General features: G+C 49.5%; 1 protein-coding gene across 1 annotated transcript in view; it reads right to left on the bottom strand.

Annotated features, from left to right (window-relative positions):
- Nucleotides 1-223: 223 nt before the first annotated feature.
- cep72 (centrosomal protein 72) overlaps nucleotides 224-27,741 on the bottom strand; it is a 216,146-nt gene continuing 188,628 nt past the window's right edge. The window contains exon 16 of the mRNA XM_038796786.1: nucleotides 224-611. Within this exon, the coding sequence (XP_038652714.1) occupies nucleotides 392-611 (220 nt within the window). The 3' untranslated portion in view covers nucleotides 224-391. The remainder of the gene's footprint in view (nucleotides 612-27,741) is intronic.

Genomic DNA, 27,741 nt, shown 5'->3' with positions numbered 1-27,741 from the left:
TTCAAACTATTTGTATGTTCAGCGAACCATTGGAAGCCCAGACTGAGAGTTTGAGAACTTGCTTATGCAAGGAACAGATAAGTTAAAGTACATTCTAATAAATAACCGGCTTCTGGAGGACAACTTGGAAACTTGAGGACATTTAGAGCCAGGTGAATGGGAGCAGAGGGTGCAAGAATTGAAAAATAACAAAATTCTGAAGCAGTCTAGACCAGAAGCCTGGTTGAATTAATTACATTTTGTTAAATCCACATCTTTTGTGCACATACGGAGCACACGTTTGACACATTTCCGGCTACGAGTTCTTGAACTTTGTATTGGCGGAAAGAGCTTTCATTCAACAGCAGGACTTTGCACAGGGCTCTTTGTAATTTCTTTCTTCTAAGGCTTTTCAGCTTTTCGGAGGTTTCTGCTCTAACTCCGCGTGGCTTTTAATTTCTCTGCCCAACAGCGTGCTGCCAGATGTTGTGATGGTTGTGCTGCGAGGGGGCTGCTCTAGGGTTTTCTTGAGTTGAACATAGCTCCAATGCAACTGCTCCACTTCTGCTTTGTGACGGGCCCGTGTTTCACTTAGTTCCCTCAGCAAGTGTTCGTTTGTACATACCAGTGCCCTGGAATTAAGACAGCAATTGGTGCCTTTGCTTTGTTTTAATACAAAATAAACAAATCCCGAGTATTGATAATCAACTGTTCAAATGCTTGAAACACTACAGACCTCTCAGTATTATTTTAGCATCCATTTTTATAATAGCCATCCACACTTTTCTTTTGATGTGAGAGATAGAGATCAGGAGCAGGGTACTTAAGCATTGTACATCCACAATTGCAGCACGGGACACAGTCTCAAAAATAACTCTGCAACTGAAAACTTGGCTGTTGAAGAATTAAACAAATGATATCTAGGACACTACTTCACACTACCATTTACAGTGATTGCATGTTAATATTATGTCGGGTTGCTTGGAGACAGCTAAACAATCTATAATCCTGTAGAACCCACATCTATGCAATTCTGATACCAGCAAATTCCTTGCAACGCAAAGATATATCCAAATGTTACCAAGCCTCTGATTTATTCCTTACATAGTAAATGATAGTGCAGTCCCTCTTGTTATACAGATCTGAATGTACCTCATTTTACCAAATCTAATTTATGGTATCGCCTATAACAAACTTCACTGCTTATTCAATCTAATTTAAACATTCACACTGAGCTTACGAGTGAAATTTAGTTTAAAAATTATATGAAGCACTATTCCTTAGCATTTAGGGTAAACAAAAAGTATCTAATATACGCGTTAATCTGCAGGCAACAAAATATGCGTTTCTACTTGAAACTGTTTCTCACTCTGCCTTCTTCCCCCTCATCCACTTCTTTCCTCTCCCTATATGGCTCATACACCTCCCATCGTGGTCTCTTTTACTCTGACTCGTCCACTCTTTCTTGCTGGGTCTTATTCCCAATTTCCTTCTCCTTCTACATCTCTCCCAACATCCATGCCTCTTAACTCGTGTACTCAATTTCTACGCCAAAATTTCAAGCCAAACGGCTTCAAGGAAGGAGCCAAAATATTTTTGAAGTAGGTGCTCACATTAGGAAGGAAAAGGTGGTGTTGAGGGTGTTGTAACATAGGCAGACCACAAGGAAACCCTGGGGTGGAAACCAGCGCGGAGTGTGGGGAGGGAATGTAGGCTATTTCTGCCTTAGGTTGGAGCAAATAGAAGGAGACACGGGTAGAATAGGGTGGAGAAGGTATACTGGGGCTTGGGAACTGTTGTAACCCGCACAGGTCTCCTGGGGTAGGAATGATCCACTACCGCGTGGAGCTTGCAGAATACAAGCTCCACCTATAGGGGATGGGAGATGGTTTGTGTGGCTTTATATAAATAGAGTCAGCCAGTCAGACACTGACTCAAGAAGACTACTGGAGCTGCACATAATAGTACATGGGCAAAATAAATATGTTTGTTTTTCTCTACAACTCGGTGTGGACTCCTTTTGTTGCCCCTGACAAAAAGAACGTTGTGGCTAGGACTTGTGGGACTCTGAAAATGGTACAAGTGAGTTGAGGTGTGAGAATGCTTCAGATTCTAGACCATTTGGGCATGAGAGGTGGGTCGAGTAATCTACATATATATATTCACACAATCAAAAACTGAATACAGTTGTCACCATTGCATTCATAGTATATGCGCTGAATGCAGGTATGCACCAGTCTATTGAGGATTTATTCAAATCTATTGTATCTTTATTCTTTTTCAATTTATTTTAAATAGATCAATACATATCAGTTATTCCTGACCAGATATTTAAGCTATTAACACTGCTCCAAAAGCTGCCAGGCGTGGCTAGACGACGCAGGACAAAAAGACTTGCATTTATGCAGTGCCTTTAACAATCTCAATGACACAGACAGAATTTTTCTGTGATCAAAGCGTTTTAATGTGTGTGGTAAGTGTCTTTTTTTACCCTCAAAGTAGATTGTCCCAATTTAAATGATACCAGCAGCATGATTTTTTGAATTTATTAATAAAGAATATTATTGATTCTCACACACTTGCCTCAGCGGTTTAAAACACGACATCTCACATACTATCACACACACAAAGATTAGATGCAGATGAAGAAAGAATTACAATTACAATCTCGAATGGTTTCAGTCTCTTTCATAATGGGCCTCTAGTTTCTTTAATGATTTGATGCTTTGGCTGGAGTGGAAATCTCATAAAAGCAGGGGATTCTCAGTAAGCTGCAAAGTTTCTTGCAGTAGAATTGCAAGGAGATTGGCTCTCAGGTGAACTTGAAGTTGGAACAGGTTGGAGGACGTTCTTTGCCCATTTGCAAGATACAGCCTTGGCTGAGTAGTTGTCTTGCATCTATTTCAATACCTTAGATGGCGTTTTCAATGGAATGCGTCTTGAAACAGCTTCTGCTGTTAGTTCTTAAAAGCAAACATGTTTTTACCGTGTGACCAGCTACCAGTCTAAAGTCCTTTTTTTTCAAATAAGGTGCTGTGTTAGACTGGTAAAGATCTTGTGTTGCGACTTTTCACATCCTGAAAGTTTCAGGCAATCAATGTTGTTTTATTTGGGATGAGTAGCCATCACAACACAATGAAAGGTCTATGAGATCCATTTCATATTCTTCTAACACCCATTGAGGTTTTGATGTCGCTGTTGTCCATGGGGAAGCAGAAAGACGAGTCGGCTGATATTGTATTTTCGGTTGACGGTGCTTCCTTAACAAAGGGATGTCTGAATTTCACAAGTGGCTGTGATTTTCCACATTTAAATTCGACATTTGCTTGAGTTTCAAGGCTGACTGGAGCTAAATACTGCCAAGTCACATATTTCTTTTCAGGGAACTTGTGACGCAAAAGGCGTCATTGTCCTTTTTCACACGAAGCCTTGGTAGGAATTTTGTCCTACCCCCACCCCATTTGAGTCGGGACTTGCTGCTCTCAAGGCTATGAACATGCTTCTAACCACAGGTCCCAACCTGTTGGTTTATTTTGTGTAGCCTTGCTTGCCACAATGGAAATAGCCAGGAAGTGGTCCAGATTCCTTCTTTTTAAAGCTGTGGATTCCCTACTTCCCTCCTTTCCTCTCAAGTCTATTATGGTTCCCTCTACTTCCTTTTCATCGCTCCCTTGCTGGTAACAAGAGTTACTATCCAAAATTTGCTTTAGTACAGAGGTTTATGGGTTGTTGCAATCATCAGCCAAGATCGCTGTCCACAAAAAAAACAGGCAATGAAATGCTTTTTGTAGTGCCGCCATTATTGTAATGTAGGGAAAAAAGAGCAGCCAATTTATGCACAGCAAACTCCCCAAAACAACAATGAAATAATAATTAGGTAATGTATTTGAGACGTGGGTTGAAGGATAAGCATTAGCCAGAACACTGGGGAGAATTTCCTTTCACTTCTTTGAAATTGCCATGGGATCATTTACCTGCAAGGGCACATTTTAACATCGCATTGGAAAAACAGACCTGAGGGGTGGGATTCTCCAACCCCCCCGCTAGGTCGGAGAATCCCCGGGGGGCAGCGCCGGTTTTCAAACGGGGTCCACGCCACGTCGGTCAGGGGCCGTTGGCAGTGGCCCCCCCGGCAATTCTACGGGCCCCGATGGGCCGAGCGGCTTTCGGTTTTTGGCCAGTCTCGCCGGCGTAGATTGGACATGGTCCCATACGGCGGGACCTGGCAGGTAAATCAGGTAGGGCAGTCCTCGGGGGTGCACGGGGGATCCGACCCCGGAGGAGGGCTCCCATAGTGGCCTGGCCCGCGATCGGGGCCCACCGATCTGTGGGCGGGCCTGTGCCGTGGGGGCACTACTTCCTTCCGCGCTGGCCCCTGTAGGGCTCTGCCACGGCCGGCACGGAGAAGTCACCCCCCTGTGCATGTGCCAGAATACGGCTGTGGGTTCCGCATGCACGGGATCACGCCGGCCCTTTGGCACATGCGCGGACTCATGCAGTCGCTTCAGCGCCGGCTGGCGCGGCTCCAACTCCTCCGGCGTCCACCCAGACCCCGGAAGTGCGGAGAATTCCGCTACTTCCGGTCAGCCTGACGCCGGAGTGGTTCGCGCCGTTTTTGACGCCGGCGTCGGGCCATCGCGCTGATTGCGGAGATGTTTGGCTCCTAATGTTGGCTCAAGATTTCATTACGGTTCTTTATTACTTCCTTTCTGCTTAGAGAAGGCAAGGTTAACTATTCCAAGAACTGCACTCTTAAATTCTACAGAGAGTAATGAATGGAGGAGTTTTATTACATTTACCTTGGAAACATATGTTTTGTCAAACATTGTGCCTGTTGCTATTAATGGCTGGCTAAATGCCTGCAATGGTCTCGTCAGTAAAAACAGCACCATGCACATTAGTGCAGTCCCAGATACAAGTTCAGCGATCACAGCTACGATACAACATGCTTCAACAACTCTGGGCTATGGAGAAGAGGGGGAAAACAAATCATCAACCAAGGTTTAAAATGACAATCGGCGGAATTCTCCCAAGCGCTGCCAGCGAATTCGATCGTGGGCATGGGGGGGCTGGGGGTGGAATATGACCGGAGGCCCAAAAATTGGTTTCACACCAGAGTGAGTTTACAGCTGTATCTTCCATTGGTGCCCGCCACGACGGTTTGGTAAACCTGTGAGAGGCTGGCGTGAACCTTAGTTGCATCCTGTAAATGGAATACAGATGGTAGTTGACCCACCCTCCCCCATGCTAGATTTTCCACAGTGCCCAACATCGAGGAGGTAAGTTGCATGATCTCCCCACAAGCTGCAGTGTAATATTGTCTGGTGGAACTGAACTCAGTTAGTTACTGGTTGACCTCCAACGTGAACAGAACTCCAGACAGCAGCCTGTGCTATCTACCATCAAACTGGTGACAGCAGTAGGAACTCTGGCCCTCATCAAACTGCCAACTGCTGGAACCTGGGGACCTGTGCCTTCCAAACTAATTCACTCTACGTGCCTTCTCCGGTTGTGGAAGTCTTGCTCTGGAAAGACAGATCATTCCACCAACCTCCCCTCAGAAAGACATTCCAGTTGGCATCGGATTCTGGACCATGGACACATGTAAAACCCCAGCTTGTATTTTATTGTTGCCGTGCCCTGAACCCTCTTCCTTTACCAATAATTATAATAAATTATTATTGTTCAAGTGCAAAAGGGACAGATATTCCAAAACGCCTCTTGCGCGCGTTGTGTATGTAAAAAAACCCAACACTTTTTATTTCATCTCACTTTGAGATTTGCAAGTTATTAATAGAGGATTGGAACATTCCAAATTTAAGGGTTGAGGAAAACATGCCACCGTTTATAAAGGGGGAGATCAGAATTTTAAAAACTTTTCTGTTTACGGGTGGGTAGAGAGCGGGAAAATCAGGTCAATTTAAATTGACTCCTTACTGTCTGTGACATTGATATAAATTGGTCTCATCTGAAAGCTAGCGCCTCGATAATATAGCGCTCCTTGAGCAGTGTCAGGCTAGATTTTTTTGTACACAATGAAGGGTTCTTACACCTTTCCAAAGACAATACGTGACCTACATACTGATAGCAATGCCCTGCCTATGTGCTCGTTTGATAAACTGAACTTACTTACGAACCTGCCACTGAAGGAAGCTATTGACATTAGTGCTGCATCGCTACACCATGGCAAGACTCTGAACCTGAATTCACTGAACATGCAAATTTAGCAACGTGCACAATTGAATTCAGTTTTAATGATGGTGTAGCCACGTGGTCCACTCTAGGTCTAGTGCCCACTAACATTTTGTTGTTTACCATGAGACATGCAATGAACCATAGGGCACGATTTAACGTAAATGAACCAGAGTCCCATGTCGGGTGTGTTTAGCCGGGTGTTTCCCGGCACTAGCAGCGCCGCGAATGACCTCACTATTAAATGGGGCGCTGCATCATTTTTGGACGTTGCCCAGTACAGGAAGAGATCAGGGCGCCTTTCTCTAGACCCCACGTGCAACCTCCCCCCCCCCCCCCCCCCCCCAACTCACCAATTAGGGGGTCAGTGAGTTTTCTGCACCCCACCTCATAAGGACAGGGCACCCCCGGGTCCAATCAACGGTAGGGGAAGGGTGCTATTTGGCATCTAGGTGGCACCCGGGTGGCATGGGGGTGCCAGGGTACCTCCCTGCCCAGAGTCCAACGAGCTGGGGGCCTCCGATTGCCTGATAGACACCCCCCACCAAAAGTGCCGGTACGTCTGTGGAAACTAATGCTAAACGGTGACCATTCGGGGTCTCCAAGACGAGGCCGTTCGATTCCGGTCGCTGGGTAGATACGACATTGACATACTCAAGTGAGACTAAATGCACACTTGAATATGCAAATCTGGATCTATGGGTATGATCCAGACCGTGATGCCTTGAGAGAGAGGCACAACGAGGCTGGTAAATCTCACGAGACCTCATTATGACCTTTGAACCCATAACTGCATGTAAGGATTACACACTAGTAGGCTCCATCATCCACTCAAATTCACTTTTGTGGTGAAACAGTCTAATGTGCACGCTTTCCTTGACATGCCAGTTGAGACATCTGCTGATAGGTTTTGCACTACTGTCGATCGCAAGCGTCACCAGTCAATATCCACGTTGCAGTTCATATGGTTCCAAGTGGTATAAGTTCAGCCTCATTAGCAATCTTGTAAATAAATCCCTAACCATTTTCTCACCTGCCAGCTTGGTGCCAAAATAGAGCATAAAGCTATCCTGCAAGACAATGGTTATCCTGATCAAATCACTGCTCGCTGTATATTGTGCGGCTCCCACTTTCAAACCTGAAACTGCCCTGTCTACCTCCAATTACCCGGGAATGGCAAACTGTCTCAGGTTAAGGAAGCCTTTCCACGCTGCTACTAACATTCTCCCTGTGTTTGGGCAGCATGGTAGCATAGTGGTTAGTACAATTGCTTCACAGCTCCAGGTTCGATTCCCGGCTGGGTCACTGTCTGTGCAGAGTCTGCACGTCCTCCCCGTGTGTGCGTGGGTTTCCTCCAGGAGTTCCGGTTTCCTCCCACAGTCCAAAGATGTGCAGGTTAGGTAGATTGGCCATACTAAATTGCCCTTAGTGTCCAAAAAGGTTAAGTGGGTGTTGCTGGGATAGGGTAGATACGTGGGCTTGAGTGGGTTGCTCTTTGTAAGGGGCGGTGCAGATGCCAAATGCGTGACCCGTACTTTCCAGCCTTATGGAAGTAAATAGCATGTTCCTTTGTTTGTGGGCCAGCACCGTGCTGCAGTGGTTAGCACAGCTGCCTCACGGTGCCGAGGTCCCAGGTTCGATCCCAGTTCTGGGTCACATCCGTGTGGAGTTTGCACATTCTCCCTGTGTTTGCGTGGGTTCCACCCCACAACCCAAAGATGTGCAAGGTAGGTGGATTGGCCACGCTAAATTGCCCCTTAATTGAAAAAAAAAAAATTGGGTACTCTAAAAATTAAAATTAAAAGTTCCTTTGTTTATAATAGACATGGTGCCAACCATACTCAACGAGCCGGCAGTTGCAAAGCCCAAAACAAAAAGTCCTCATTTAAATGTGATTCATGGATTGGGCATCGCTTGCTAACAATCCTGAGTGTGTTAAAAGCTACGCTAAAAACAAATTAAAATAATCAGTCAAGCTTGTAATATGGCTCATTTCTGTTTGCTACAACTGACATACATTCAAATGCAAGGGCCCATTCTCTACAAACAAGAGGAATAAGTTCATGTGCTTTGCCTTTTTTGAGCTACCTGGGAGAATGGAGAGCCCATAGTTTCCTCATGCATTCTCCATGGCAACAATTTGACCAATCAGAGTAGAATTGTAAACCAATCTGCACCCATTCCTCATCAGGTATAAATTATTGATTATTTTAAATTTGGTATTCTTGCGCTTGTTCTGTTGAGTACAAGACCAAAACTTCAGCAACACGGCTCTCTTTGCAGCAATATTCAAGGTTTGTACTATCAAATGATTGTTTTCCTAGTCTAGAACAAAGTAGTGGGCTAGGATTAGATTGCTTGTACATTCTCTTTCGTTAAGAATGTAAAGATGGTTGTGCGGTGGGTGTAAGAGAAATGATTGCTATTGTTTCTTTAAAGCAAAAAAAAAATCAGTGCAGACTCGATGGGCCAAATGGCTTCCTTCTGCACTGTATGTTCTATGTTCTATAGGCACAGAATTAGGAAGATGAAAACAGGTCAGTGAGAAAATGGTTGTTTTCATGGTAAGAGTTTCAACAAATGATCATAATCAGTTCACTGTTGTACAAACGACTCCTACTACCAATCATATTTATTACCCACTCCTGAGTTAAGCTCTTCAGGGTACAGAATTAGCTGACCACAAATGGTAATAAGTGAGCTGGCTCAAATTTGTCCATCAATGGCATTATAACCATTAGCAATAGATGGTTGAGCTTGTACGCTGTAATGCATTTCAGCATTCTTTGGATCAAACTCTCCCAGACACACAGAAATTCCTCTTGTAGAAGTGTTATGATAGAAGCCCTGGATACTGCAAACAATTTGTTTAGAGTTCAGAACATTGGCTTGCCAAGTTCTGCACTTTTCAAAATCATTGTTCTTCTTTGAACAATCAGGAGCGCGGCCGCACAAATACCTCACCTTCTCTGTGCAAGTGCGATAATTCAAAGGGAATTTGTCGTGTCCAGCACTTTGCCAGATTTACAAATGTACTGCCCGCCAATGCCAATTTACTGGTCAAGTGCTCAGTTATATTCTCCATTCGCCATGCTAAGTCCAATCTCAAAAGATTCATTTACTATTGATTTGACTTTACTGAGAAGGACTGGCCCAGGTTTTCAGTACACAAACAGGTAACTGCAAGGGAAACTATGTAATTGCACAGAATTAGCTGTAAGAAGATTTTTATTAACCTAGATGAAATTTTTCGAAGCTAGTATTTTAAAGATGTCCACCCATTGCACACTTTCCCTTCATTACTTTTTGAAGTGCAGTCACATTGACAAAAGCAGCCACCAAGTTACATGAGATAAATGAGCACTTTGTCATTGGCTGTGTCAGCACAGAGAGGAATGGTGGCCGGGACATCAGATGAGCTGTCCTTTGACGATACCACATTAACTTTATATACTCATCTCAACACGCAGCTGGGGCCTCAGTACAGGAACCGGAGATGATAGTGGGTAAAACACTAAAGGTTCACAAGCAATGAATTGAGGCCAGAGGGAAGGCAGATAGAGTCAAGTGCTAGGTTAGTGCAATGAAATGAAATGAAAATCGCTTATCGTCAACGAAGTTACTGTGAAAAGTCCCTAGTCGCCACATTCCGGCGCCTGTCCGGGGAGGCTGGTACGGGAATATATAACAAGGAATACAAGATCTTAGTGTGGCTACATTTAGGAGTCGTATGAACTGCTTTTAAAGCAAGCTCAACAAACAGCACTTCAGCTTGCGATTCAACAGTTTACAGCCTTCCAGCCTCAATAATGTGTTTAATAACACTATCTCCAGGCCAACGCAAGAAGGCCACGCATGATGGCTACCAATACCCTTCTGCGTGTGTGCACTGTGCACGCATGTGCAGAAAACTAATTATGCTGCGCCCAGTGTTGGCTTTGGTTTATGAAATAGTGTTGATTTCTTGCATATTCTGGGTATCTGAATATCCAGCACCTGGGTGATTAAAGCTGTAATTGCCAGGTATGCATAGAAACCAGTCCCGCTCACAAGCCAACACATGTAATGTGCCTTAGTTTTCTCTCATTGGAGAAAAAGAAACTCTCAATGAGAGCAGTGTAGCGGCATAAACCTTTATGGCAAGTATACCCTTTCTTAGATGGGAGACCAAAACTGCACACAATACTCAATATATGATCTCACCAAGGCCCTGTAAAACCCAGTATTCCTGCATCTGAACTCAAATCCTTTTGCAAAGAAGGTCGACATATCATTTGTCTTTCTAACTGCTTGCTGCAACTGCCTCTCCACTTTCATTGACTGTGTACAAGGACATACAGATCCCTTTAATAAGGGTCCTTCCTGACTTCCGGTTGCGGCTATGACTAGCTAAGTCGCACGTTTGGCGGCTCCTGCTACAAAGGTGTTCTCGGGCCGACTGGAGGGCCCCAACGGCGCTGGAAGGACAAATCCCGGTGGGGGAAGGCTCCCTGAGGAGAACCAGTCCAACTTTATGGTCGGTACCCGGAGTGGGGTGGCAAAGAAAGCAACAGCAGCTCCCCAAAAAAAGCGGGGGAAGAAGACCAAAATGGCGGCCGGTGGCGCACCCGAGGACTGGAGGAAATGGGCGGAAGAGCAGCAGGCCGCTCTCCTGCGCTTCTTTACGGAGCTGAAAGTGGAGCTCCTGGAGTCAATGAATGCGACGACCACCAGGCTGATGGGAGCCCAGGCGACCCAAGAGGCGTCGATTCGGGAGCTGCAGCAGGAGATGGCTGTGAGGGAGGAGGAGGCCACGGTCCTCGTGGGAAAGGTAGAGGTGCACGAGGCACTCCACCTGAAATGGCATAGCCGTTTTGAGGAGCTGGATACCCGAATGAGGCGGAAGAACCTGAGGATCTTGGGCCTGGCAGAAGGCCTGGAGGGGTCAGACCTCCCGGGATACGTAGCAGAAATGCTGAGCTCCCTGATGGGGGCAGGGGCCGTCCCTTCGCCCCTGGAGCTGGAAGAGGCCTACAGGGTCATGGCTAGGAAGCCAAGAGCAAATGAGCCCCCGAGGGCGGTGCTGGTGCGGTTCCAGCGACTCAGCGATCGTGAGAGAGTGGGCCAAGAGGGAAAGGAGCAGCAAGTGGGAGAACTCGACGGTGAGGGTGTACCAGGACTGGAGTGCGGAGGTGGCAAAGCGGCGGGCCCGGTACAACCGGACGAAGGCGGTGCTGCATGCAAAACGGATCAGGTTCGGAATGCTACAGCCAGCGCGCTTGTGGGTCACCTACAAGAACCAACACCACTATTTTGAGTCCCCAGAGGAGGCGTGGGCCTTTGTACAGGAAGAGAAACTGGACTCGAATTAGACCCAGGGGATACTTGGCGGCCGTAGCCGCTCGGGTACTTTCAGCTGAACAAGCGGTTCTTTTTCGGCTGGGTCGGAACTGGGCAACCCTTATTGGAACGGTTTCCCTTTTTTTTTTTTTTCTTTGTTTGGATCTTGAACTCTTGCTTTGGTTTTTCTTCTGATGTTTTTCCCCCCTTTGCCAACTTCCCTTAGTTATTGTTATTGTGGTTATTCATGGTTATTTATATTGTTTGGTAGAGGGCGACTGTTAAGTACATTGTTATTTGTTATCTATCTGTTATTTATAATGTTAAGTTGGGGAGGCGGGACGGGGGGGGGGGGGGGGAGAGCAGATCGGGGATATGGGCTCCTAGGGGGGGTTCTTTACAGGCATGGATGGGGACGGGGGTGGAACTGAAGATGGCGGGGTGGGGTGTGGCAGGGCGAAAGCGCGGGCTTTCCTCTGTTTTCCCGCGCGCGGGGCAGAGGAGGGGGGAGGGGAGGAGCGCGGGGCGTGGCTAGCAATGGCGACCTTTCCCGCGTTGGAGCGGGGCCAGGGAGGAGTGGCAAGGGGGGGAGGCCGCCCCCCCGAGCCGGGAGGAGTCGGAGTGTGGCAGGAGCAGCCGGGTCAGTGTAAACCAGCTGACTTATGGGAGTACGATGGAGGGTACATCGCGGCTAGGAGGGGTCCTAGCCTGGGGGGGGGGGGGGGGGGGAGAGGGGGGTTAGGGAGGGACACCGGGTTGCTGCTGGAAAGACCAGAAACGGGAAGTGGAGGACTGGAGGGGTGGGGGGAGGGGGCCATCGCCATGGGGAGCGGGTCAGAGGGGGAGGGTCGACCCGGGGCGAGCAGGGAACAGGACATGGCTAATCGGCAGGGGAAGGGGGCGGGTCGTCCCGCGACCCGGCTGATCACTTGGAACGTGAGGGGGCTGAATGGGCCGGTCAAGAGATCAAGGGTATTCTCACACCTGAAGGGACTGAAGGCTGATGTAGCAATGTTACAGGAGACCCATTTGAAGGTAGTGGACCAGGTTCGCCTGAGAAGGGGGTGGGTGGGACAGGTGTTCCACTCTGGATTGGACGCAAAGAACCGGGGGGTGGCGATTCTGGTGGGAAAGAGGGTGTCGTTCGTGGCGGAGGAGGTGGTGGCGGATAAGGAGGGTAGGTATGTGATGGTGAAGGGTAAGCTGCAGGGGGAGAAAGTGGTGATGGTCAACGTATATGCCCCGAACTGGGATGACGCGGGTTTTATGAGGCGCCTATTGGGCCTCATTCCGGGACTGGAGGCAGGGGGCTTGATCATGGGGGGGGACTTTAACACAGTGCTGGACCCCGGGCTAGACAGATCGAGCTCAAGGACCAATAGGAGGCCGGCAGCGGCAGAAGTGCTGAGGGGGTACATGGAGCAGATGGGAGGAGTAGACCCATGGAGGTTTGGTAGGCCGAGGGCGAGGGAGTATTCCTTTTTCTCCCACGTCCATAGAGTGTACTCCAGAATCGATTTCTTCGTGTTGAGCAGGGGGCTGATCCCGAGGGTACGGGAAGCTGAGTACTCGGCCATTGCGATCTCTGATCATGCACCACATTGGGTGGATGTGGAAATGGGGGAGGCGCGGGACCAGCGCCCGCTGTGGCGGCTGGATGTGGGGCTGTTAGCGGACGACGAGGTGTGTAAAAGGGTCCGGAAGAGCATTGAGAGCTATCTGGACTTGAATGACACGGGTGAGGTGCAGGTGGGGATGGTCTGGGAGGCCCTGAAGGCAGTGATCAGGGGAGAGCTGATCTCCATAAGGGCACATAGAGAAAGAAAGGAGAGGCAGGAGAGGGAGAGGCTGGTGGGGGAGCTATTGGAAGTGGATAGGAGATATGCGGAGGCACCAGAGGAGGGGCTGCTGGGAGAACGACGCAGCCTGCAGGCCAAGTTCGACCTGCTGACCACCAGGAAGGCAGAGACGCAGTGGAGAAGGGCGCAGGGCGCGGTCTATGAGTATGGGGAAAAGGCGAGCAGGATGCTGGCACACCAGCTTCGCAAACGAGATGCGGCTAGGGAGATTGGGGGAGTGAAGGAGAGGGGCGGGAAGGTAGTGCAGAAGGGGCAAGAAGCGAACGGGGTCTTCAGGGATTTTTACAAGGAGTTGTATCGGTCTGAGCCGCCGACAAGGAGAGGGGGAATGGAGGACTTCCTAAACAAATTGAGGTTCCCAAGGGTCCAGGAGGGGCTGGTAGAAGGGCTGGGGGCGCCAATAGGGCTAGAGGAGCTAGTCAAGGGAATAGGTCAGATGCAGGCGGGGAAGGCGCCGGGGCCAGATGGGTTCCCGGTGGAATTCTATAAGAAAAATGTGGACTTGGTGGGACCGGTACTGGTACGAGCCTTTAATGAGGCGCGAGAGGGGGGGGTTCTGCCCCCGACAATGTCGCAGGCTCTGATCTCCCTGATATTGAAGCGGGATAAAGACCCCGTGCAGTGCGGGTCCTACAGGCCTATCTCGCTTCTGAACGTGGATGCCAAGTTGCTGGCAAAGATCCTGGCAGCTAGAGTAGAGGATTGTGTGCCAGGGGTAATCCATGAGGACCAGACGGGGTTCGTGAAGGGGCGGCAGCTCAATACGAACGTGCGGAGATTGCTGAATGTAATTATGATGCCGGCAGTGGAGGGGGAGGCTGAGATAGTGGTAGCGCTGGACGCGGAGAAGGCATTCGATAGGGTGGAGTGGGAGTACCTGTGGGAGATGTTGGAACGGTTTGGGTTTGGGGAAGGGTTTATTAAGTGGGTGAAGTTGCTCTACTCGGCCCCGACGGCGAGTGTAGTGACAAACGGGAGAAGGTCGGAGTATTTCGGGCTCCACCGAGGGACCAGGCAGGGATGTCCCCTATCCCCCTTACTTTTCGCACTGGCGATTGAACCGTTGGCGATGGCACTGAGGGGTTCAGGGGGGTGGAGAGGACTGACTAGGGGAGGGGAGGAACATCGGGTATCGCTGTATGCGGATGATCTACTGCTGTACGTGGCAGACCCAGAAGGGGGAATGCCGGAGATAATGGAACTATTAGCAGAGTTTGGGGACTTTTCGGGGTACAAACTAAATTTGGGCAAAAGCGAGGTTTTTGTGATACACCCGGGGGACCAGGAAGAGGGTATTGGGAGACTCCCCTTCAAGCGACCAGGAAAGAGCTTTAGGTACTTAGGGGTGCAGGTGGCAAGGAACTGGGGGACCCTCCACAAGTTGAACTTTTCCAGGCTGGTGGAACAGATGGAGGAGGAATTTAAGAGGTGGGACATGGTACCGCTGTCGCTGGCGGGGAGGGTGCAGTCAATCAAAATGACGGTCCTCCCAAGGTTCTTGTTTCTATTTCAGTGCTTGCCCATCTTCCTCCCTAGGGCCTTCTTCAAAAAGGTGACGAGTAGCATCATGAGCTACGTGTGGGCGCACGGCACCCCAAGGGTGAGGAGGGTCTTTTTGGAGCGGAGTAGGGACAGTGGAGGGCTGGCACTACCCAATCTCTCGGGGTATTACTGGGCGGCAAATGTGTCAATGGTGCGCAAGTGGATGATGGAAGGGGAGGGGGCAGCTTGGAAACGAAAGGAGAGGGCGTCCTGTGGCAACACAAGCCTGGGGGCCCTAGTAACGGCACCATGGCCGCTCCCCCCCACGAGGTACACCACGAGCCCGGTGGTGGCGGCCACCCTCAAGATATGGGGGCAGTGGAGGCGACACAGGGGGGAAATGGGAGGTCTGTTGGCGGCGCCAATAAGAGGGAACCATAGATTCATCCCGGGGAACATCGACGGGGGATTTCAGAGCTGGTACAGGGTGGGCATACGGCAGCTGAAGGACCTGTTTATAGAGGGGAGGTTTGCGAGCCTGGGAGGGCTGGAGGAGAAGTTTGAGCTCCCCCCGGGAAACATGTTCAGATATTTACAAGTGAAGGCATTTGCTAGGCGGCAGGTGGAGGGGTTCCCCCTCCTCCCCAGTAAGGGGGCGAGTGATAGGGTGCTCTCGGGGGTCTGGGTCGGAGGGGGGAAGATATCAGACATCTACAAGATAATGCAGGAGGCGGAAGAAGCATCAGGGGAGGAGCTGAAAGCCAAGTGGGAAGGGGAGCTGGGAGAGCAGATAGAAGACGGGACGTGGGCGGATGCACTGGAGAAGGTCAATTCTTCCTCCTCGTGTGCGAGGCTGAGCCTCATTCAATTTAAGGTGCTGCATAGAGCTCACATGACGGGGACAAGGATGAGCCGGTTCTTTGGGGGTGAGGACAGGTGTGTCAGATGTCTGGGAAGCCCAGCGAACCATGTGCATATGTTCTGGGCATGTCCGGTGCTGGAAGGGTTCTGGAAGGGGGTGGCGAGGACGGTGTCGAAGGTGGTGGGGTCCAGGGTCAAACCAGGATGGGGGCTTGCGATCTTTGGGGTCGGGGTAGAACCGGGGGTACAGGAGGCTAGGGAGGCCGGAATACTGGCCTTTGCGTCCCTAGTGGCTCGACGAAGGATACTAATTCAATGGAAGGACGCGAGGCCTCCAAGCGTGGAAACTTGGATTAACGATATGGCTAGCTATATTCGGCTAGAAAGGATCAAATTTGCCCTGAGAGGGTCGGTACAGGGATTCTCCAGGCGGTGGCAACCTTTCCTTGACTTTTTAGATCAGAGATAGGCGTTCGGGGTCGTGGCAGCAGCAACCCGGGGGGGGGGGGAGGAGCAATGGTCGTGGGGGGACATGCACGACTGTAACACGGGCAAGTCTGCTCGCTGCTCATGTCTGTAACTGTAGGCTGCCTTGTTTGTTAAGTTGTTGCTTGGGGGGGGGGGGGTGTGGGGGGGAGGAATGGTGCGCGCGAGAGGGCGGGCGAGGGAGGGATATTTGCCTAGAGGGATTGTGTTGTAAATAATTTAAAAATTAGTAGGGGTAAATGTCTGTATGGAAAAACTCTTTCAATAAAAATTATTTTAAAAAAAAATAAGGGTCCTTCCTGTCTGTTGTTCGTGTTTATTCCCTTATTTCCCTTTTCTTTTTTTTTGCTGTTACATTTTTGGTCCATGGATGTTTAATGGACTAGTGACTTTAAGGCAAAACAAGCTGTAATTGGCCTGAACCTTAAGTTCAAACAGCAGGATCTAGAAAGCTGACTTAGACTGGTGATTGCCAATTGGCCAGTGTCAGCGATGACTCAATTTGATTGATTTGGCTGGCGGTCAACAAATTGGTCCAAAGGTCTGTGCTCTGCATGGTAACGGGTGGTGATCGGATCTGATCCCACTGGAATATTTCAGACCTTCAAGGGTTGGATTTTTGGTTTCATTTTTGATTCTGCAGCTTGGATGGGGGTCCTAATTAATTCTCCCCCAAAAGATCCAGTTAAACTCTCCTCAGTAGGCCACTGTGAGGACTCTTTCACTCCAGCAAGACAGGGTGCCATTCTTTCAAGACTGAAGTCAAACCACAAGCTGGAAGCAGAGTTTGATGTGAGATAAAGTGTCTCAAGAAAAAAGTAGGCCTGAGTGTGAGCCTCGAGTTGATGCCCAGTTTGGTAAGAACTAAAGTCACTCTCCAGAAGGCCCGCTGCCTGTAAGTACGTTACCGAATGAATGACTCTGAAAAGAAGACCATTATCAGCTGTAACCCAGAATTTGATCAACCAGTGTGCTGTGTGGAAACTGTGCTAAAGAACAACCATTGGAAACAAAGACTCTTTTTTTTGACCTTCACCCTTATTAATTCTCCCCCTTCCCCCCCTCTGTGTGTGTCTGTCTTGTGTGGGTAGAGGGTGGGATGGTAAAATGGGGAAGTAGATTATCTTGCTTGTTGTACAGTTTTAATTACGATTTCATTATGATTCTTGCTATAAATAAACAGTAATTGTGTTTCAATTTACAAACCTGGTGACTATTTACTGGGCAGCTCAGGGCCAAAGACAAAGAATAAAGAAAGGTACAGCACAGGAACAGGCCCTTCAAGACTGCACTGACCATGCTGCCTATCTAACCTAAAACCTTCTGCACTTCTGGGATCGGTATCCCTCTATTCCCATCCTATTTATGTATTTGTCAAGACACCCCTTAAACATCACTATTGTACCTGCTTTCACCACCTCCTCCGGCAAAGGGTTCCAGGCACCCACTAACCTCTGTGTAAAAAAACTTCCCTTGCATATCTCCTCTAAACTTGCCCCTCACACCTTAAGCCTATGCCCCCCATTAATTGACTCTTCCACCCTGGGAAAAAGCATCTGACTATCCACTCTGTCTCCATGCCACTCATTTTTATAAGAATTTTTTGTTAATTCACTTGTGTTGTCACTCCGGGACAAGTGTAGCTGGAATTGATGCGCACTTATCCAGGATGTAACACTTTGTACATCCACACTTCCCAACGTATCACCATATAAATAATACTCTTCCTTTCTGATACTTTTACACGTAGCCACATGGTACTGCATCTACCACGAGTTTACCCACTCGCTCAACCTGTCAAAATCACCTTGCACTCTCTCGACAATTAATCATTCTGTTCAGTTTTGCGTTGTCAGTGAACTGGAAATGTTACATTTGGTTGCTTCATCCAGGTCATTAGTATCTATCGGCAACAGCTGGGTTCCAAGCACTGATCCCTGCAGTACCCCACAAGTTACTGCCTACCACTCGGAATCTGTAGGAACTGCTCCTGAGTTTATAGAATTTTGGTAGAGGACCATCAACGCATCCAATAGTTCCAGGGCCACTTCCTTTAATATTCTAGGATGTAGATTATCAGGCTCTGGCAACCCATTCATTTTCTTACTGATACTGATTTTCTTCAGTTCTGCCCTCTCACTAAACCCTTGGTTCCCTAACATTTCTGGGAGGGCATTTGTGCCCTCTTTTGCGAAGACAGAACCAAAGTATGTGTTAAATTCTTCTGCCATTTCTTTATTCTCCATTTTAATTTCCCTTGCTTCTGACTGTAAGGGACCTATACCTGTCTTTACTCATCTTTTTTTCTTCACATATTTATAGAAGCGTTTACCGTCAATTTCTAGGTTTCCTGCAATTTTACTAGTATGCTCTATTTTCCCCCATTGATTGCATTTTTTGTCCTCTTCTGCTGAATTCTAAAGTGCTCCCAAATCCTCAGGCTTGCTGCTATTTCTGGCTTATCTTTGAATTTAATATTATCCCTAGTTTCTTTTGTAAGCCATGTTTGAGCCACTTTTCCTCACCATATTGTGATGGACATGCCTACCCTCCCCGCCCTGAGTTCATCACCTGTGACGTGGCCATGGCCTATGTGGACCTCTGCCCAACTATCTCAAGGCCATGTGCACGGTCGCCAGCCAAAATAAATTCACCAGGAGGGCTTCATATCCACTCCCCCCCCCACCCTCCATTTATTTGTTTCCAATCTACAGGCTGCAGATGCCTCCTGTTGCCATCACCATTCTATCTGCAGCCCAGTAGAGAGACAGCCAAGCCCAGGGAAAGGGACTTGTGAGTACACCAAGCTGGGATTGCTTCCTCTGGGGCACACAGCCCTTGCCCCTCTGTGCAGCTGAAGCACACCTTTCTCTCAAAGATTCCTCCTACTGCATGCCCTCTGCATCCCTGGACTGTCTCCTAACTCTGACTTCTGACCTGCAATCTGTGACTCCTTTCCACATTGTCACAGGTGTGTTTCTCCTCTGTGACTCCGAACTGCTAGCCCCCAGACCAAGGAGTTAACTTTCACATAATTTCCCATTGCCATTAAGACTAAGGACAACAGTGACCCCTCCCAAACCAACACCTAACCTTCCGACTGTCCGTCTTCCCCATCCCTCATGTATCACACTAACAACCTCCTCTGCCACTCCCTATTCTGGAGTCTGTTGCGCATCCCCTTCCAGTCAAAAATGTGGTATACGTTTGAAACCTTGCTTGTCAGCATTTCATGTACCCTTGTAGGGCTCCAGCTTTTCAACCTTCCATTATTCCTCATCCTCCTTCACCTCTTGGCCCCTCTGTCTTCCGTCATTCCCATTTCCCCTCTCACAGCTCTTGCATAGTTTTCCCTCCCATTGCCCCCTTGCGTTCATCAGCCTCCCCTCACACCTCACAACCAGCCACAATGCTCATCTGTGCAAGTGGAGATCTGCCTAAGTACCACAGAAGAGTGGTGTCAGGTGTTGGCAAAGAGCAGGAGCAGGCTAGAACTACAGCTCCAGCAGTGTGGCATGCATCGCAACAGAAGCCGCACAGTGCTAAGGCAAGTAGGCTGTGTATGTTACACTCACCTCAAAGTCGCAGGGCACGATCTACCGGCCTCGTTACACCCGAACGGGAAAGCGGCGCCGTTGGTAGATGCCAGGAGAAACCTCCTCAGTGGGTTTCCCAGCAGCCAGTACACCTTTTGAGATCTACCCGCGATGCAAGATCGAAAGTTGTGAGATTCCGGCGAGCAATTTTCAAAAAAATGAGCATTCACGAGATGTTTATGAATGCAAATTGCATTCATGCCATTCGGCATTGGGATGGCCGACCCTTCACGACCCCGCCATCGGGAGAATTGCGGAACTCATTTTGTGTTGGCAGGTTTCCATCTTTTTGCCTGCCGCGAGGTTCCCTGCTCATGAAACCCAGCGTGGGCAGGCTGGTAAAATTGTCCCCAGCAAAGCAGAGTTGAGTTGTTCAAGCACATTTGGGGAGTCTAGGACTAGGATGCGTAGTCTAAACATGAGAGCCAGACCCATCAGAAGTGAAATAAAGAGGGACTTCCAACACACACAGGCCGGGGTTTTTTGTTGCGAGTCCGCCCCGCCATCGCTAGCGAGGACAGAGAATTTGGTGTTTAGCCAAATCTCCCATTCACAGTAGCGGAACCAGAGAATCCTGCTGCCGTGAACAGACAAAGAATTTCAGCCAGAGGGTGGTATAGGTTTATAACTCTTTTGCAAATGGCACTTTTCAAAAATTGTTTCCAAGTAAGGGACAATTTAGCATGGTCAATCCACCTACCCTGTACATCTTTGGGTTGTGGGGATGAGACCCACGCAGACACGGGGAGAATCCCTTACGGCGCCAGGATCAAACCCAGGTCTTTGGTACCTTTAGGCAGTGGTGCTAGCCACTGTGCTACCGTGCCACCCCAACAAATGGCACTTAATGATAGATAAACTATTAGTTTTAAAACTGGGATGGATGGATTTTTATTAACCAACGGTATTAATGGATATGAGGCAAAGTCAAGTATATGGAGGAGTCGCAGAGCAGCCATGATCTCACAGAATGACAGAACAGGCTCGAGGGGCTAAATATCCCACTCCTATGTTTCTTTTTCCAAACATAATTGTAAAATAAATTTTGTACGATTTTGATGTCCCTTGAAAGTTTCTGGCCATATTTCCATTTACTGGCTTTTACTGATTTGTACCTTATGCATTTCTCCAATTTTCCAAGATCTGTGTTTTTTTCTGTTTGCTTGCATGTTTTTTCTGTTAGTTTCATGTACCCTTTAACTCTTTAGGTATTCATGGCTTTCTTCGGCAAGTACAATTCTGCCCCCTAATGGATATAATGGTTCTGTCACATCAAATTGTTTTTGAACACCTCCCACTGATTGTTATTTTTCACATCAACAAATCACGGTTTACTGTGAACAGCCTCTGCCTCAAGTTTCCTCTCCCCCATGGCTTTGCCGCCCCAGTCTCCACCTTCCTCTTCAGGGCCAGCCTTGCAGAACTCTGTAAGACCCTGAGGCCTTCCTCCGTTCCCAGCTACAGCACAGCTTGCCTTCCTGCAAGTCTTGCTGGTGTACCAGCAGTGGCCACCACCCCTCCACTGGAGAGCACTACCTGAAGTGGAGAGCTGCCAACCTCTGACTGGCCAGCAGCTCTATGAGGGGCAGATGTTCTGCCTCAAACTGAAGAACAGCCAATCTGCAACAATCTGGAAGGGGTGAGACTAAACTGACCCCATCCTGACTTTTTAGCCGGGATTGTGGAGGACGGTGGTGTGGGGGTGGGGACCAAAGCATCTTATTAAATCCAGTATAAGAGTCCTTCCTGTTTATTTCATTTGTTTCCATGGATCTATAATCGGGATGTGCCTTTAAGCAGAATACTCAAAGTGAAACAGTCTGCTTGCCTGGACACTGTGCTCCAACCCGCCTCGCTAGATTTCTGTTTCAGCACGCTGGCGGGATGCTCCGTTTCGCTGGCTGGTCAATGGGGTTTCCCAGTGTGGGGCAGCCTCACGCGTCGTGAAACCCCTGGGCTTCCGGAAAAATGGAGTACCCCGATGGCGGAGAATCAAGCCTGGGGTTCCTCGGTTTTGCATTTTTGAAAGGAGAAATCCGACTCCTCGGCACTGAATGGATCTAAGGAATCAGGTTGTGGAGGGAGTCAGTTCGATTGGTTAACTGGCAGACAGTGGGTTGGCCAGGAACTGTATTCTGTTGACAACGGTCAGTGATTGCTTCCTGCATGACGCTTTAACCGGGCAGAAGGATTTCGACCTGGAAGTTAAAGCAATGCTCTCTTGCTGCTGCTTGTTGAAGTGAAAACACTGATCTATTGCTCTGAAAGCAGCGAGTGCCTGGCACATCCTTTGCCGTAAACCTGAAATGATGCTGAGGCTGCAGAGAAGGTGGATAATCCTGCCAAAGAAAACCATCTCAAGCGTAGAAGGAAGATGTGCCAAATCAAAAAGCTGAACTTCAGAAAGACATTGATGCGCTGGGATAACTTCCAGTCAAAGATCCTTATCCTTTTCTTTTTATTTATATTTTCTTTCCCTTTCCCCTCTATATTGTTTGTCTGCATGTGTGTGTGTGTATGGAGGGTGGAGCAAGTTAGGAAGGGTAGACAGTTACATTTCACATCCATTTAATTATAACACTGTATAAAATAAAGGTAACTTGTGATTTAAAGTTACAAACTTGGTGACTGCCGTCTATTGGGATCAGCCTCAGATATTTTAAATAAAATTTAATTTCACCTGTGTTATGTCTCCGGGTCAAGTGGGGATGGAATTGACCACGCACTAGTCCAGCGTGTTGCGGCACCAGTCCGAGAAAAATCCTCACCCATCGTTAGGCTGTTAACTAAATCTTGCACATTATGCAATATTAAATCTAATATGACATGCCCCTTGCAGGCTCAAAGACATGTTGATGCCGGCGTAAACACCGGGGTGCTGTATGCCGGTGTCAATGGGCCTTCTGGCCCAGCAATTCACTGGTGTTCAGGGGGCTAGCAGGCCGCTGGAGTACTGCACGCTGCTCCGGCGGCAAAAGGCGGCCCAGCATAGCCGCCGCAGGTCCACGCATGCGCGCGATGGCCATCTCCGTGCCGGCGCATGCGCATGGTTGCCGTCTCCGCTCCGGCGCATGGTTGCCATCTCCGATCCGGCGCATGGTTGCCGTTTCCACGCCGGCACATATGCGTTGTTGCCGTCACCGCGCTGACGCATGTGCGCGGTTGCCGTCTCCAAATTATCATCAATTATCACCACCTGAAGCCCATTTCCATACATTCAATGAAAGCCACCCCATATCCTCCGGCCGCTGGTCATTCAGCGGATTCCCCAGCAAGTGCTCATGCTGGTGCCGATTAGTACTCCTTTTTAAGAACGTTGACCTGGTGGAAGGACTTCAGTCGGGAGCAGGGGTGGGCTGCCATGAGAGGTTGGGTGTGAGGCGCTAGGGTGGCAATCGCTTGCGGCACCACATGCCAACCCTTAAATCCCAACCCCATACCGGGGCAACGACTGCTGAGGCTTCTGGCCGTGCGGCTGAAGGCTATCGCCAATAGGGAATTGGCAATCATGGTTAAGTGAGCACTTGACACATGCCAAGTGGATTTGAGGCCCGGCAGCCCCTGCATCATCTGGATCTGCCAGCCCTGGCGGTTCCCCATGATCCACACCATCGTGTCAACGTTCTCAATGATGCTCCTCAGTAATTGGGCCATGCTCTGCAGCGCCTCGGCAATGCCCAGCTGAGAGCGGGACATGTCCCTCAGAACCTCATCATGGTCGGCCTGGTGCTGGGTAACACCCCCCAACGAGTCGGACATTCTGCTGTGAACCTCAGCCATGGCTGTCACTGACTGCACGATGCCTTGGACATCTTCACTCATGGTGCCTATATCGCGCACCAGGCTCTCCACTGCGATCGCCACCCTAGCAGTCTTGGCCTCAGTGCCACTCATTGCCTGCGCCATCTCCTGCGCCCGTAGCCTCTGAGACTCCTCCAAGCGGCTATGGATCTGCTGGAGTGACTCTGACATCGGCCTCTGAAAGTCTCGGCTGCTCCCTATCGTCACCATCAGCTCCGGGTAACCCACTTCCAGAGGCTCAGCATCAGGCTGGGACCCAGCTGGGTCCTGGGATCCAGCAGAACTCCAATTACTGTCTCGCCTACGGGTTCCTGCCTCCACCTGATGTACATCAGCAGCAGTATGTGCTCACCAGATTGTGCCCCAGACGCCTGACCATTAATATTTCCCACCGAGATGTGTGTATCTGTGCTGGTGGAAGCCAGCCATGGCTCCTTGGTAACTTTCTTGCCTCTGTGTCAATGATAATTCGGAATAAAACAAATCGATACCAAGGGAAAATGGAACTGATGTCGAAGTTAATCTGTGATCTTGCTGAATGGAGGAGAAGGCTCCAGGGGCTGTCGGCCTACTCTTTTTCCCATTTGTGTTCCTATTAGCAAATGTTGATGCAATCCACCTAAAAATATTTGGCAGGATTCTCCGGAGACTCCATGGCGGTTGCAGTGAGCCAGCCAAAGGATTCCAACGGCACCACTAAATCCTCCAGTAGACAGGACCAGGAAATTGTCTGTAAACAGTTTTTGTTAAGCTCTGCCCTTATAGCACAGCACAGGTAGCTCGCTCCTGGAAAGAATAGTAAAATATTTCTCCACTGGGTAACCAGATCCAACTGTACACTACAAAATGCACAAAGGAAGCCTGCTTCTTCATTCAACTCATCCTCTGAGAGTTCAGTGACCCACATTTTCTGAGGGGGTTGGGCCGAGTTGAGGAACAACATACCTTGCTTAAGATGTTGAAATGTTTTGTGACATTACAACACCGGAGGAATCCCTCTGTGCCCATGGACCAGGTTAGGGGCACGATTCAACGCAAAACAATCTATGTCCAGTGTTCGGACCTTTTAGAAGGGTGCTTCTTGCCGGCTGCAGCGCTATTCAACAGCACTTTGCTGGGGTGTGTCTCTCAGCTGAGGGTGTATTTGAGTCATCTCCTGCTGGTGAGCCAGGCAGGAAAGGCTCCTCGCAGATCGAGGCGCCATTTTGGAAGGGTGCCCCATCATTCTCCCCCTCGGCCCCCCCAAACTTCCCAACCACGGGGAGGCGCCTGGGAACACCCTCCCGCCATCTGGTATGGCCACCTTGGGTCTGATCCCTGGCATTGCCAACCTGTCACACCTTGGCAGTGCCTCAAGTAGTCCCCCTCAGCCTGGCAGTGTCACCTGGACACAATGGTAGCACCAGGGTGGCACTGCCAGGGTGCCAGTGCCAAGGTACCTGGTGGGTGCCAGAGGGAATTCCAGGGTGCCACCCTGTCCTGTCCCCAGGGGTCTCTGGCTTGGGAGACCCCCCCTCCCCAGGTACCACTAGGACTGGTCCACGTTTGTAGAAACCAGTACTAAATGGCCTTATTGTTTATTTAAATATGTAGATTTTTATTAAGCCCAGTGAGGGCAAGACCAACATCGCGCTGACGAGCGAGGCTCCGCTAAATCTGGTGAGGCGTTTTGAGCGTTGCAAGTCGCGCAAGATTCAACAGACACATCCCAACACTTAGTTGGGCGCGAGGCTGCTGAATCGTACCCTAGATCTTGCTTTGCCACAAATTATTTCCTGAAAAAATAGTGGGCATGATTGAACTAAATGGCAACTATGTCCCATAGCGAGCACGTTTAGCCGCTTGTTTCCAGGCGCTCGCAGCAGAGAAACAAAACGCAATCAAAGGTCACTCGGGTTAGATAGAAGGTCTTAGCGGAGAGAGCCCTGTTTTCTGCGCTGAGGAGCTCCACTTGCCAGAACACCTGACCGTAGCGAGAGATCTCTGGAGCCCCCGATGTGACCTCCAGCTCCCCAAACTCAAGCCCCAACTAACTATGAGGGGGTACCCGCACCCCCGTATCCCCTTTAACACTCGCGCAGGCATGCCTGGCCCGACCGCCGGGGTGCAAAAATGCTAGCTTGGCAACTTAGCAGTGCCACCCTGGCAGTGCCCCTGTCAGCCAGAGGTGCCACCTGGGCACCTTGGCAGTGCCAGGATGGCACCGTCAGTGACAGGATACCACCCTGCCCAAAGGGCATGCACCTGGGGGGCCTCTGATCCCCTGGAGAATGCCGAGTGTCGTACTGTCTGGTCCACGTTTGTGGAGACTAGTATTGAACAGCACTCGCCCGTGGTCTTCGAGGCGAAGGGGATAGATCCCAACTCCTCGGGTAACTGCACATTCGAGTGAGATTAGCTGTCACGCTCTAGTATGCAGATCTGCCAAAAAGTGATCCCACTCGCAACATCTTGCGAGATCATGTTAGATCTTGTGAGGCTTTGAGAGCTGGGCAGATTCCAGGAGCGGCGTCTTCCGGACTCTTATCAGTCACATTGCGCTGCGGCGAGCTGCTTTTCGGGCGCAGCATGGCCGATCAATCATGCCCAATATATCCGAGGCTTGAAGTGGCAAGTGGGAGTGAGGTACATGGTCATTAAGCGGATGAAAACAATTCCACAAGGAGTGCTAACCTTTCTCCCAGATTGCATCCTCTGCAGACCAAGTCACGAGGGAGGGAGGATGGTCCCTGCAGGGGAATACAGACCTGGAGAATGCACTGAGGTTAAAGAGCACAGCAAATGGTTGGGAAGATAGGTTTAGGTATTTGGGGATTCAGGTAGCGAGGGAATGGACGGGGCTCCATAAGAAGAACTTAACAAAGCTTGTGGAGGAGGCTAGGGAGGATCTTAAGAGACGGGATACACGGGCAGTGAGGGTCCAAGTGGTGAAAATTAATATTCTGCCGAGGTTCTTGTTTATCTTTCAAGCTCTCCCGATCTTTACGCCAAAGGCCTTTTTTTCGGAAAGTGGACACGATCATTTCTGACTTTGTATGGGCAGGGAAGGTGCCGAGGGTAGGGAGGACCCTGCTACAGAGGGAGAGCCAGCAGGGGGGGTTGGTGTTGCCAAACTTGCTTCATTATTATTGGGCGGCGAATGTAGACAAGGTGGTGGGAAGGAGAAGGGGTAGAGTAGGTTAAGATGGAGGAGGAATCTTGTAAGGGGTCTAGTTTGAGGGCAATGGTGATGGCAGCGTTGCCAGTGGATCCGAGTAGGTATTCAAGGAGCCCGGTGGTGCAGTCCACAGTGAAGATATGGAATCAGTTGAGGAAGCATTTTAGTCTGGAAGGGATGTCAGTGCTTACGCCGCTGTGCGAGAATCACGAGTTTGAGCCGGGGGGATGGATAGTGTATACAGGAGGTGGAGGGAAGTGGGCTGGTCAAAGTGAGAGATCTGTATTTGGAAAATGGGTTCGCCAGTCTGGAGGAGCTCGGGGAGAGGGTAGAGCTGCCGAGGGGGAGTGAGTTCAGGTATCTGCATGTTAGGGACTTTGCGCAAAAGGTCTTGAGGGGGTTCCCTAGGTTCCCGGGATACACCCTGCTGGAGCAACTGCTGCTTCTGGATATGGAAGGGGAGGGAAGAATTGGGGATGTACACAAGTGGCTGGGGGAGCAGAGAGGTGAGCGGGTGGTGAAGATCAAGGAGAAATGGGAAGTGGGGTTGGGAATGGAGATCAATTGGAGAGTATGGAGTGAGGCAATGCGAAGGGTAATGGACCTCCTCTTGTGCAAGGATGAGCCTTATGCAGTTCAAGGTGGTGCACAGGGTGCATATGACTCGGGCGAGAATCAGTGCGTTCTTTCAGTGTGCAGCAGGTGAGTGTGAGAGGTGTGGGCGGGGGCCAGCGAATCACACGCACATGTTTTGGGGTTGCGAAAAATTGGGAAGTTTCTGGGCGGGAGTGTTCGCAGTTTTAACCAGGATAGTGGAGGAGGAGGTGGACCCGGACCTTTTGGTGGTGATATTTGGGGTTTCAGAGAAGCCGGAGCTCATGGAGAGGAGGAAGGCTGATGTCTTGACCTTCGCCTCTCTGACTGCAGGGCGGCGAATTTTGCTGGAGTGGCAGTCGGCATCGCCACCGGGGATAGCGGCTTGGTTGGGTGATCTGTATAACTTCCTGCG

This window comes from Scyliorhinus canicula, chromosome 5, assembly GCF_902713615.1.
Source record: "Scyliorhinus canicula chromosome 5, sScyCan1.1, whole genome shotgun sequence".
NCBI classification, from domain to species: Eukaryota; Metazoa; Chordata; class Chondrichthyes; order Carcharhiniformes; family Scyliorhinidae; genus Scyliorhinus; species Scyliorhinus canicula.
The sequence above is the reverse complement of the archived record's forward strand: the minus strand, read 5'-3'. Positions and strand labels throughout refer to the sequence as shown.